Source organism: Galeopterus variegatus, unplaced genomic scaffold, assembly GCF_000696425.1.
Source record: "Galeopterus variegatus unplaced genomic scaffold, G_variegatus-3.0.2 Scaffold1403, whole genome shotgun sequence".
Lineage (NCBI taxonomy): Eukaryota > Metazoa > Chordata > Mammalia > Dermoptera > Cynocephalidae > Galeopterus > Galeopterus variegatus.
The window spans coordinates 106,586-119,309 of record NW_007727514.1 but is presented as its reverse complement, the minus strand read 5'-3'; the positions used below and the strand labels follow the sequence as shown (position 1 = coordinate 119,309).

General features: G+C 38.7%; 1 protein-coding gene across 1 annotated transcript in view; it reads left to right on the top strand.

Moving 5' to 3' along the window:
- LRRC8D (leucine rich repeat containing 8 family, member D) overlaps positions 1-11,663 on the top strand; it is a 105,972-nt gene extending 94,309 nt beyond the window's left edge. The window contains exon 3 of the mRNA XM_008576798.1: positions 8,733-11,663. Within this exon, the coding sequence (XP_008575020.1) occupies positions 8,735-11,311 (2,577 nt within the window). The 5' untranslated portion in view covers positions 8,733-8,734 and the 3' untranslated portion in view covers positions 11,312-11,663. The remainder of the gene's footprint in view (positions 1-8,732) is intronic.
- Positions 11,664-12,724: the final 1,061 nt, after the last annotated feature.

Here is a 12,724-nt window from a genome sequence, read left to right as displayed (position 1 = left end):
AATAAGATCTCATTTTCCACTCAGATGTGAGCCTTGACTTTTAGAATTGAAACCTAGGGGGGAAAAAAAAAAACAAGAAAATTCACAGCAGCGTATGAACACATTTTTGTTAATTCCTAAGATATTTTGCCTTACACCTTTTACCATGTATTTAGAGTTCTGTTTCTTAAGCTTGAAGCAAATTTTCTCTGTGAACAGCAGTACTTTAGGGTGAAACCCAGAAGAGGTACTAAAATATACTTCGTGTAAAGTTCTTTTTATATTTCACAAGTTCTGAATTTTCTATAGTCCTCTTCTTTCAAGTGTTAAATGGATTTATAAAACTTTTGGTGATTAGCAAAATGGTTGAATTTTGCCCATTGTGAAATCTGATATCGCTGGGTTTTATATAAGAACTGTTTTTTTCAAAATCGGGGGTGGGGGGAGTTCTCAAATATTTTTGTTTCAGTTATTTTTGAGATATCTAAACCAACAAAGTATTAGAAGGGAACTATTTTTAAAAGTAAAATTTCTTATAATCTTGTAAGAGGGAGTAACTTAGTGAATTATGTTTTATTTGTATGTAGAATTATATCAGCTATAGAGTATTTTGTATAATTGTAATAGGCTTAACTGTTAGTACTTACATAGTACTGGTAATGCAGAGGTCTGTTAGAAAAAACTAAATCATTCCTTTCCCATTTTGCAACTGAAGCATTTGTTATTTATTAACCATATGAATTTTTGATATCTGACTTGGGCGTGGTGTGTGATTCTGTGTGTACAGGTGTGCTTGTGTGTATAATGTTGGGGGAGAATTATTTGTAGTTATGGTGTAGTTTATCAGCTCTTTATAAACTTTAATTTGTTCTCCTTTGACTATTTCAATGAGGGATTTGAAAGTTTGACCCTCACCAGTCTCTTGGATATTCTCCATTTCTCAGCTTGACCAAGAAGGCTGGTTATTTTTTCTACAGAACAGTGTAGAAAGGAAATGAAAGTTGGTACTTGATTGGGTAGGAAATTTATACCTACATGAAAAATTATTAGATTCATTAATCAAGTCATTTGGCTTCCTTGTTTTAATAGGGGTATTGAAGAGGTGCACATGGACCTAACTTTTTTTTTTTTTTTAAAAAGATGAATGGTAAGGGGATCTTAACCCTTCACTTGGTGTTGTCAGCACCACGCTCACCCAGTGAGCTAACCGGCCATCCGTATGTAGTGATCTGAACCCACGGCCTTGGCGTTATCAGCACCACACTCACCCGAGTGAGCCACGGGCCAGCCCTCATGGACCTAACTTTTAAAGTCGTAATTTAGGTGATTATATTTTCTGTTTTCATGCTAGAGTTTTGCTGTATTTCTAACAGTAATCTCATTAATGTGTGTTTTCCAACAGACACTAACTTACCCACATTTACACTGCTAATGTGAACAAGAGCAAGATTTGAATCCAGGTCTCTTGGGCATCAGAGTTATGCTCTTTCTAGTATAATTTGCCACCTTTTACTGTAAGTAATTTTAATTTGAATGTTTTTAACAGAATAAATGAAACTGAATAACAAATTTTTATTTTATCTCAGATTACTTCATGTACGTAATACTACATACTAGTTTAAAATTTAAGGAATTGGCTAATAATCTTCATTTAAAGACTGACTAAGACAGGCTTCCTTTTCTCCTCAAGGATTCTTTTTTTGCATTCAGATTCAGCAAACATATTTGGGGGCTTACTCTGTGTCAGACCCTGAACAGGGTATTTTCAATACATGACCCTGTGAGGAAAGTATTATTAACAAAATTTATAGATGTGGCATGGATGCTCAGAGAGGATAAGTAAAATGCTAAAGATTTGTTTTTCCAGTACTAGTTTAATAGTAATAATAGTAACAGTTGTTTTAAAACATATTTGAACTTAGAATATAGCCTGGCATGAATATCTACAGTAGGCTATTACCATATCTACTTTCACTATCCTATTTCTGTTGAAAGGCAGTTTTAGCAGTAAAATAAACAAAGACTGAGGTCTGGCTTCTACATTTCAACAGCTTTATTGAAATAAAATTTACATACCATACAATTCACTCATTTAAAGAATGCAATTCAATGTTTATTAGTATATTCATCAGGTGTTGTCTAGCCATCATAGCTTCTAATTTTTGAAACTGGTTTATTAATTATTGATTTATTCTATTACTGCTGGTCATACTTTTAGATAAGAAAACAGGATCATAGTAATAAAGAATTTAGATTTAATCCCTGTTATTTTCTGATTTAGCTTTGTATACATAAAGTCCAATAACTTCCCCCTTTCAGTTCTAGTGCAAAAAGCTTCCTTAACCTCCTTGAGAAATGTTTGTTTACAGGAATGTTAAGCTGCTTTTCATCTGTGCCATCAACAAAAAGCAGCCTTGGAATGTGAAATCCACTTCCTCATAATGTAATTCTTTAAGTCCTTTGCAGTAGTCATACTGTAAAGGAGAACTCAAAGAATATATGCAATTAATACATACTAAATGGGTCTTCCTCAGGTTAAAAAACCAAAAACAAATCCCCAGATCACCATTTATAGTCACTCTGAGTCCTGATTCATTAAGGAGGTCAAACCTCAAGATATGGGATTCAGAAAGCTACGCGTTGATCTCCTCTCTCATTGACCTGACTTCACATTAGAAAGTCACTTGAGGATCCTAATGTACTTAATCTGTTATATGCATATGCATTTAATATACTTTATACAAACATGCACACTCAACATATAAAAAGCAAATCTTGTTTTCAGAGTGCTACTGTATCTCTGATTCAGTTAATGGTTGAACATCCCCTGAGAGGTAGGAAGGGCATGTGTCATTATTTCGATTTTTTGGTGGTTAAAATGGGGTAACAGACACCTTAATTCAAGCCCTGTGTTTGACATAAAAGCTAGTACCATGGCCAACATTGGAGGAAAGTACTGGTTTTCTGCCTTGAGGCCTGGATGCTTCCTAAAGACTGTACCTACCATTCATGCCTTCGTTTCCATCCCTTGGATTACCCGTAAGGTCTGATATCTGCACAAGAGTATACTAGACTAATACTAGGATAGCATTAGAATTATTTGTGGTTTCTCTATCACATAATTTTCCTCGTGTTTCTATGCCATTGTATTTGCTATTTCTTCGCCAAAATTGTATTCCCTACCCTCCCCACCACTCCATGTCTCATTCCTTCTTCCTGTCTCAGCTTAAAAACCACCTCTCTGTAAAGTCCTGCCAATTAACACATGTTGGTCTTGCCCTGTCCTGTGCTCCTCCTATACTTGTTAACAAGGGCACAGTGATTTTCTCACTGTGTTATAATTGAACGGTACTGCTTATCATCATCTCATTAGACTGGGAGCTCCTTGAGGGCAAGGACTGTATTACTCTCCACCAGGCACATTGCTGGTGGTCTTGAATTCTGAGTGAATGTCAGGAAAGATTGCCTTAGGGACACTGGTGATTACATAATTTTATTGCTCTGTATCCTCAAAGCCAAGGACAACAGTGAGAAGTTCCCCACTTCAATAGCCAGCCCTAAGCCAACAACACACCCCTGGAGAACATCTGGTAGAGAAGAAGATTTGGAGATTAAAGGTTCTGTTAATTCTCTCAGTTAGCTCAGGGAGGGCATTTTTGTGCTTCAGCTTTCCTCATACTGGGCAATAGTAATGCCTACATCACTGGGTTATTGTGAGAATCAGTCGAGATGTTGTATAGGAAAGTAGTTTGCAAACTGTAAAGCACTGCAAGCATGAGAACTAAAGAGTGGCAATGTAAACTGGTAAAAAGAACATGTGGTTTGACCTTAGCTGGGATTTTAATTCCAGACTTCACTACTAATTATTCGAAGTCCACCTTTCCTTCTGTGAGCCTATTTCTTCACCTATCAAGGGTAAATAATACTTTGGCAGCTTAGAGTAATGTTGTGAAGGTTAAATGGGATTCAGGCAATGTTCCACTCTCTTCCATCTGTGTGTGTTCAACTTCTTTTAGCCAGAGCTTTTGTACATTGTATGTTCTTGCACCCTCTTTTCTATGGCAAATTCAATCCCTTGTACTCCAGGGAGAGCAGGCCCCTACTCATGCGCTTGGGGAGATATATGGTAAAGGGAGACCACCAGGGGAAGGGACAGGTTTCCCTGGCCAGTGACTCCAGCCAGCCTGGATGTGCCTGGGGATACAGCCTGTCTGCTGTCACAGCATATTCCTACAGCAGCTGTTTCTGCTGCAGCTTCTTCTACCATTTCTGGTTTTAGCAGATAATGCCAAAAAGATTCCCAATATGTTTGTACAAATTCACTCTTCCACTAGCAGTGTCTGAGTCCCAATTGCTCCCACAATCTCACCAGTACTTAGTATTGTCTGTCTTTTAATTTTAGGAATTCTGGTGGATTTTATAATATTGTACAGTATTTTGGAAATGGACTCATTCCCTTAGCCCACAAAACCTGAAACTCTAAACTTTCATACATTCATTTTCAGGAATGTACTCTGTACAAAAGTAGGGGATTATGTCAGATGTAAAGCTCCTAGTACAGTGCTTGGAATATAGGAAGATGACAAACTATAATTACTATTACTATCATCATTGTTATTATTATCACTAAATGTCTTCTGTGTCCTTCAGAAGTAGGAGTAGGGCATGGTGGATACAAGAGTAAATAAGATATAGTGTCTGCCCACCAGGAGCTTAGGATCTAGTTGAAGAGACCAGGATTGGAAACAGATTACTATTAGACAATATGATAGGAATTTGAGGGAAAAGGTAGTGCTTGAGCTGGGAATTAAAGAATAAGTAAGAGTTTATATCAGTCTGTTTCTATTGCTTATAATAAAATACATGGGTAATTTGTAAGAAAATGAAATTTATTGCTAATAGTTTCAGTGGCTGAAAGTCCAAAGTCTAGGGAACACATCTGGTGAGAGTCTTCCTTGGTGGTGGCTTTACAGCAATGCGGGAGCCTCACATGGCAAAAAGTGGCAGAGAGACTCTCACGTGCTCTCCTTTTAAAGCCCTCACAACCACACCCATGACCATCATTATTAATCCACTCATTAGGGCCTGATTATTGGAATATAATCACCTCTTCAAGGCCCTACCTTTCAGTTACCATAATACGATTTCCCACTCTCTCAACACTGTCTTAAGTGGGGGCCAAGTTTCCCATACCTGGAACTTTGTGGGGCACAATTTAAGCTTTGATGAGTTTGGGATCAGGGACATTCAATCCACAGCATAGTTCAACAGAAAGAAGAAAGTGAAATAAGCTGGAGGAAATAGCAAGGGCACAAAACGTTTGGTGGGGGTGACAGAGTAGAGGGTGCACTGTAGGAAAAAAGCTCATTTGAGGCTGGAGTTGTTGCGTGCTGTTTTGTTATTACCCTTGCAGGGAACGTGGGAGCCAACCTGGCAACCATGTGTGAAATTACAGTACTCATGCTATGCTCTCTGCCACCACCTTTTAACTTTTTCTTCCTCCACTGGGAAAGCGATCAGCCTCTTCTCTCTCCTGGGATCAGGTGCTTGAAAACCCACCACTGAAGCTTTCACAGCTGCAAAATATCGCTGGTTACAAGGATCCCACAATTTCTTTGCTCTATGGTCCTTTAACTGTTTATTTTTATGCTGAGGCCTGGCTTAGAGTTTTTAGTTTTGTATGAGCCCAGGTTGCTTTGTGGTGGCAAATCAGTTTAATAAAATGCTTCTCTGCCCAGTACCAAATATAGACAGTTGTTAAATGTTCTCGAGGAATTTTTATGATGCTGAAGATGGTGATCAAGATCTCATACATTGTCTCACTAATTTATACCTGCTATGTGCAGGCATTGGATATATAAGTCAAGGAAGGAAGATGGACATGGTCTCTGTCCTCACTGAATTGACAGTCTAGTGGGTGATCAGACAAACCGTGTGACACGGGCTGTGATGAGCGGAGGTACTGAGTCCTGTGGGAGCACATTGGAGAAGCACTTCACCCAGATGGGGGTCAGGAATGGAAGGCTGCCTGGAAAAGGTGACAGAAGCCTGATAGCCTAGTGAAGGGGAGTGTGAAGGAAGTGTTCCAGGCAGAGGAAACATTGTGTAGGGGGAGCAGAACACGGGAAAATGGCTTATTGAAGGAACTGGAAGAAGTTACTGACCTAGGGCATAGGGCATTTTTAACCGAAGGAACCACAGCAAAGGATCAAGATTGGAGGCAGGGAGGGAGACCAGTTGTAATAATCAAGGTGTAAAAGATAAATAACCAATGTTCTGAGTACTGTGACTTTCAAAATTTACTTCTCCCTCAATCCTCCAACCCAAACGTCCTGGCTTCTCTAGAACCTGATACAACTATTTGAAGAGTAAAGAAAAATCCTACTGAAAGAAGTGTTATGTGCCCCCCCGCCCAAAAAAAAGTCTATTTTTTCTATTACCCATGCAAATGGCCCTTTAACACTATGGTTCCTGAGTGTGACCATATGTTTTTTGCCAGAAGTAAACCTATGTGAGGTTCTGTGTTTTGTGCGTTCTATATAGGGACTGAAGAGCTCAAATGACATGAGGTTGAGCTGTTTCTCATTTAGTTTGGCATACTGTGATTCCAATAGCCTTTCTTCCTGCTTCAATTTCCAAGCCACTTGCAAGAGCAAAACCCACTCAAGATGCAGGAGCTGAAAGTAAAAAGGTTTTGAATGGAAATGTTATCTTCCACTTAGCCTGCTAAAGTACAAATATTTTTTTCTTTTCCCCATTTTGTTGATAATTTTGTGTTTTGGGGTTTTTTTTTGTTTGTTTGTTTGTTTGTTTGTTTGTTTTTTAAAAAGATGACCGGTAAGGGGATCTTAACCCTTGACTTGGTGTTGTCAGCACCACACTCAGCCAGTGAGTGAACCGGCCATCCCTATATGGGATCCGAACCCATGGCCTTGGTGTTATCAGCACTGCACTCTACCGAGTGAGCCACAGGCCGGCCCATGTTTGTTTGTTTTTTAACAAAAACCAGGAACCAGGCATTTCATACTTATGCCCTGAAGTCTAGGAATGAGATTTCTAGCAATTTTTACAAAATATAAGTATAAATGAATAGTTTAGATGTTTAGAGTTCTTAGGCTATGTTTACCTAGTTACTAAGAGGTATTTCACTTATAAAACCAACTAACTACAGATGTGAGAATTGTTATTACAATTGAATAACTTGTCTTTTTTTAAGAAATATTATGTGTCTGCTCTGTACAGAACTAGGCATTCAAAAGAAATAAGACATGGTCTTTACTTTCAGAGACCTACTCTAAAACAGAGTGAGACAGCAGAATCCAAGTACTAATGCCACCCATCTCTATTGTGTCATCCAAGAAAGACACTAGTAATCAGTCACAGCACTGTTTTCTACCGAAGCCAGAGTCAGCCCCAGAATCTTTCTCAACACCGCACTCCAGGCAACTTTTATATAGCTAGATAAAAATCTATCTTCCATCCTTAATTAGAAAAATAAGTGCATTCCCAATATCTTGGGTACTTGCTTACCTTTTATTGTTTTGCCTTTACTAGATTTTTTAAAGAAAAAATTATTTTATGTATGAATATTGGAACCCAAGAACCTCTGAGAACACAGGATATGGTAATGTTGTTTTTCAAGAAGCTGAAATTTCCGAGTTCAAGAAGATAAACAGTTGATTTATGTACGTGATTACAGAAGCCCATTCCCATCCACCATAAACATTGTATTTGCTTGGTAACTTCCAGAATGATTATTCTTGTACTTTATTATTTGTATAAACTAGTTTTAGTACAACTGCCAGCCAGTAATGAATAGCTACCACATTTTCTGGTGTCCAGCACCGGGGCTTTCTTTACTGCTGCTGAGGTCACCTGCTTTGGTAGAGATCAGTGGTCTTACTGGTCTTGACTTATTCAGCATCATCGTCACTGATTATTTCATGCCCACCTGGGTCTTTGGCCATCTTCTCATTTCACAAGCTTTCCCGTAGGCACTGCATCAAAGACTAGAGTTTCAGCTACATATACTGATAAATCCCAAATATGTATACTAAGATTTCTTTTAACCTCTAGACCCTTAATTTCAGCTGTTCACAGGATACTTCACTAGGGTGAGAAGAGCAAACATAAATAGCTAACAAATACTTACTCATTGCCAGAGGGTGTGCTAAGAGCTTTACAATCATTACTTAATGGAAGGGAGAAAGTAACCTTTCCCACAACTTTTACAAGTTATCATCCCATCATACAGATGGGAAAACAAGGCTTAGAGAATCACACCATTAGTAAGTGGTAGAACTAAGTGGAAATAAAGCCATCCGGAGATTAACAGTGTTCACAGACCCTTTAATTTTGGCTTATACAAAATAGACATCATCCCACCCTCCCTGCCCCAAAACTTCAGTCTTAATCTTAAATCAGTCCAGTTCATAGCACATGCCATCCTGCTCTCATATGAAGGTCCAGAAACCAATATAGCCTTTGTGCAGGCTATCATTTCTTACCTAAAGTACAACCTTTACTCATTTTTTTTTTCTCTTCTCTTGCACTGGGAGAGAAATGGTACTAGAAACAAATTACCATTTTTCTCACCTGTGGTCCATTTAGCTTATTTTCTACTACACCTATCTCAAATAAAAAGAATAGACCTGGATGAGAATACTGTAGTTTGGAGCAGGCATAGGGTTTTTCTCATTTACTGTTTTCACTTGCATCTCCCTAATAATGTCTTTTGCTTTCTTGTTTTCTAGGAATGTTTACCCTTGCGGAAGTTGCTTCACTTAATGACATTCAGCCAACTTATCGAATCCTGAAACCATGGTGGGACGTATTTATGGATTACCTGGCTGTTGTTATGTTGATGGTAGCCATCTTTGCAGGAACCATGCAACTTACCAAAGATCAGGTGGTCTGCTTGCCAGTATTGCCATCTCCTGTAAATTCAAAGGCACACACACCACCCGGAAATGCTGATGTCACCACTGACATCCCGAAGATGGAAGCAGCCACTAACCAAGACCAAGATGGGCGGACAACAAATGACATTTCCTTTGGCGCATCTGCTGTGACACCTGACATACCTCTCAGAGCCACATATCCTCGCACAGATTCCATGGTCATAAATCAGGAAGCAAAGACAGAAAAGAAAGATCCAACAGGCCGAAAAACAAACTTGGATTTTCAGCAATATGTATTTATTAATCAGATGTGTTACCATCTGGCCCTTCCATGGTATTCTAAGTACTTTCCATACCTTGCTCTTATACATACTATTATTCTCATGGTCAGTAGCAACTTTTGGTTCAAATATCCCAAAACATGCTCAAAAGTAGAACATTTTGTTTCAATATTAGGAAAGTGCTTTGAATCTCCTTGGACTACGAAAGCATTGTCTGAGACAGCATGTGAGGACTCGGAGGAAAACAAGCAGAGAATAACTGGTGCCCAGACTCTACCAAAGCACGTGTCTACCAGCAGTGAGGAAGGAAGTCCTAGTGCCAGTACCCCAATGATCAACAAAACTGGCTTCAAATTTTCAGCTGAAAAGCCGGTGATCGAAGTTCCCAGCATGACCATCCTGGATAAAAAAGATGGCGAACAGGCCAAAGCCCTGTTTGAGAAAGTGAGGAAGTTCCGTGCCCACGTGGAAGACAGTGACTTGATCTATAAACTCTATGTGGTTCAAACAGTTATCAAAACAGCCAAGTTCATTTTTATTCTCTGCTATACTGCAAACTTTGTCAATGCAATCAGCTTTGAGCACGTCTGCAAGCCAAAAGTTGAGCATCTGACTGGTTATGAGGTATTTGAGTGCACCCACAATATGGCTTACATGTTGAAAAAGCTTCTTATCAGTTACATATCCATTATTTGTGTTTATGGTTTTATCTGCCTCTACACTCTCTTCTGGTTATTCAGGATACCTTTGAAGGAATATTCTTTTGAAAAAGTCAGAGAAGAGAGCAGTTTCAGTGACATTCCAGACGTCAAAAATGATTTCGCATTTCTTCTGCACATGGTAGACCAGTATGACCAGCTGTATTCCAAGCGTTTTGGTGTGTTCTTATCAGAAGTGAGTGAAAATAAACTTAGGGAAATTAGTTTGAACCATGAGTGGACATTTGAAAAACTCAGGCAGCACGTATCACGCAATGCCCAGGACAAGCAGGAGTTACATCTGTTCATGCTTTCAGGCGTACCCGATGCTGTCTTTGACCTCACAGACCTGGATGTGCTAAAACTTGAACTGATTCCAGAAGCTAAAATTCCTGCTAAGATTTCTCAAATGACTAATCTCCAAGAGCTCCACCTCTGCCACTGCCCTGCAAAAGTTGAACAGACTGCTTTTAGCTTTCTCCGCGATCACTTGAGATGCCTTCACGTGAAGTTCACCGATGTGGCTGAAATTCCTGCCTGGGTGTATTTGCTCAAAAACCTTCGAGAGTTGTACTTGATAGGCAATTTGAACTCTGAAAACAATAAGATGATAGGACTTGAATCTCTCCGAGAGTTGCGGCATCTTAAGATTCTCCACGTGAAGAGCAATTTGACCAAAGTTCCCTCCAACATTACCGATGTGGCTCCACATCTTACAAAGTTAGTCATTCATAATGACGGCACTAAACTCTTGGTACTGAACAGCCTTAAGAAAATGATGAATGTCGCTGAGCTGGAACTCCAGAACTGTGAACTAGAGAGAATTCCACATGCTATTTTCAGCCTCTCTAATTTACAGGAACTGGATTTAAAATCAAACAACATACGCACAATTGAGGAAATCATCAGTTTCCAGCATTTAAAACGACTGACTTGTTTAAAATTATGGCATAATAAAATTGTTACCATTCCTCCCTCCATTACCCATGTCAAAAACTTGGAGTCACTTTATTTCTCTAACAACAAACTCGAATCCTTACCAGTGGCAGTATTTAGTTTACAGAAACTCAGATGCTTAGATGTAAGCTATAACAACATTTCAGTGATTCCAGTAGAAATAGGATTGCTTCAGAACCTGCAGCATTTGCATATTACTGGGAACAAAGTGGACATTCTTCCAAAACAGTTGTTTAAATGTGTTAAGTTGAGGACTTTGAATCTGGGGCAAAACTGCATCACCTCCCTCCCAGAGAAAATTGGTCAGCTCTCCCAGCTCACTCAGCTGGAGTTGAAGGGGAACTGCTTGGACCGCCTGCCAGCCCAGCTGGGCCAGTGTCGAATGCTCAAGAAAAGCGGGCTCGTTGTGGAAGATCACCTTTTTGACACCCTACCCCTCGAAGTTAAAGAAGCATTGAATCAAGACATAAATATTCCCTTTGCAAATGGGATTTAAACTGAGATAATACTTGTACATCCATGTGCAAGAACGACTTCCTAGATTGCAAGTGCTCACGTGCAAGTTACTACAAGATAATGCATTTTAGGAGTAGATACATCTTTTAAAATAAAACAGGATGCATAGAAGGCTAATAGGAGACCTAACTGAATGTTCAATGTTTGTAGGATTTTAAGTCATTCATTTTCAAATCTTTTTTCTTTTTTTCTCTTGGGGAAAGGGAAGGAAAAAATATAATCACTAATCTTGGTTCTTTTTAAATTGTTTGTAACTTGGATGCTGCCGCTATTGAATGTTTACAATGCTTGCCTGCTAAAGTAAATGATTAAATCCACATTTTCTTACTATACCACCTTTTTAGAGGTGTCTTGATTTACTTTGCTTAGTTGGTGCAATATTGCTTTAACTCAAACCACTAAAGACACATTAATTCCAAACTTGTAAATTTAGATTTGCTAAAATACTGATTTCTTTCCTGTTTTAATGTAAAGCACTTCACATAAGCACTTCTTATAATATTTGATTGGTGCTGCTGCTTCTGAGAATCCCGTTTTATAGATTCTTTTACACTCTTGGAGACGTGGAATGCAGTAAAGGTATGTGGATTCGAAGAATAAATAATAACAAAAACTAAAATAACATAACCCTAAGTAATAGTTTTTTTTCCCAGAGTCTGGAGTTCTGATTATATGTTACATTTTTCTACCAATAATATGGGGTTTCCAATAAATAGAAAATTTTTTTTAAATTTAATTAAAACCAAAATAAAAATTTTAATGACCTGTCGATTGACAACTTTCCAGTATCACCATTTGGAAGATAACACAAAATCAAATCAAGTATCACTTAATTTCTTGACCTTTTCATTGTTGTGGTGGTATTGGTGGGGGAAAAAAAAATGGGACTTATAGTTCTTGAGTTGGAAAACTCTTGACTTTCCTTATTTATTTTAGTGACAAGCTGTATTTCCTGCGTTTGTCTGCAGCTGGGAGGGGTTATGTCCACGGAAATGCTGGCAGAAGACACTTTTTAGGTGATAGTTCTTCTTTATCTATCTTACAAAGTGTCTAAATCAATCTCAGAAAAGTCAAAAAATTTCCTGCCAGCTGTTTAGATATTAGTTGGCAGGTGTTGCAGGCCTTCTACAGGAATGTTTTTTCAAGAGGAGAAAATTATTTGGTTGGTGCTCTGGATGACAAAGTAGTGTCCTCTGTGTACAGAGTGGACTCGATAAAACACTGGACATTCTCTTGTTGCTCCCAAGCAGCCTGAAGGATTTTGCAGAGAATGTGGAAAAATGGAATCATATCCTTTCCTCCCAAAAACTGAACTCGTATGGTACTGGCCTATGGCCAGTAGAGGTAAATCTTTGCCTGCTGTAGAGCTTGTAAATACTCTAAGTGGAAAGGT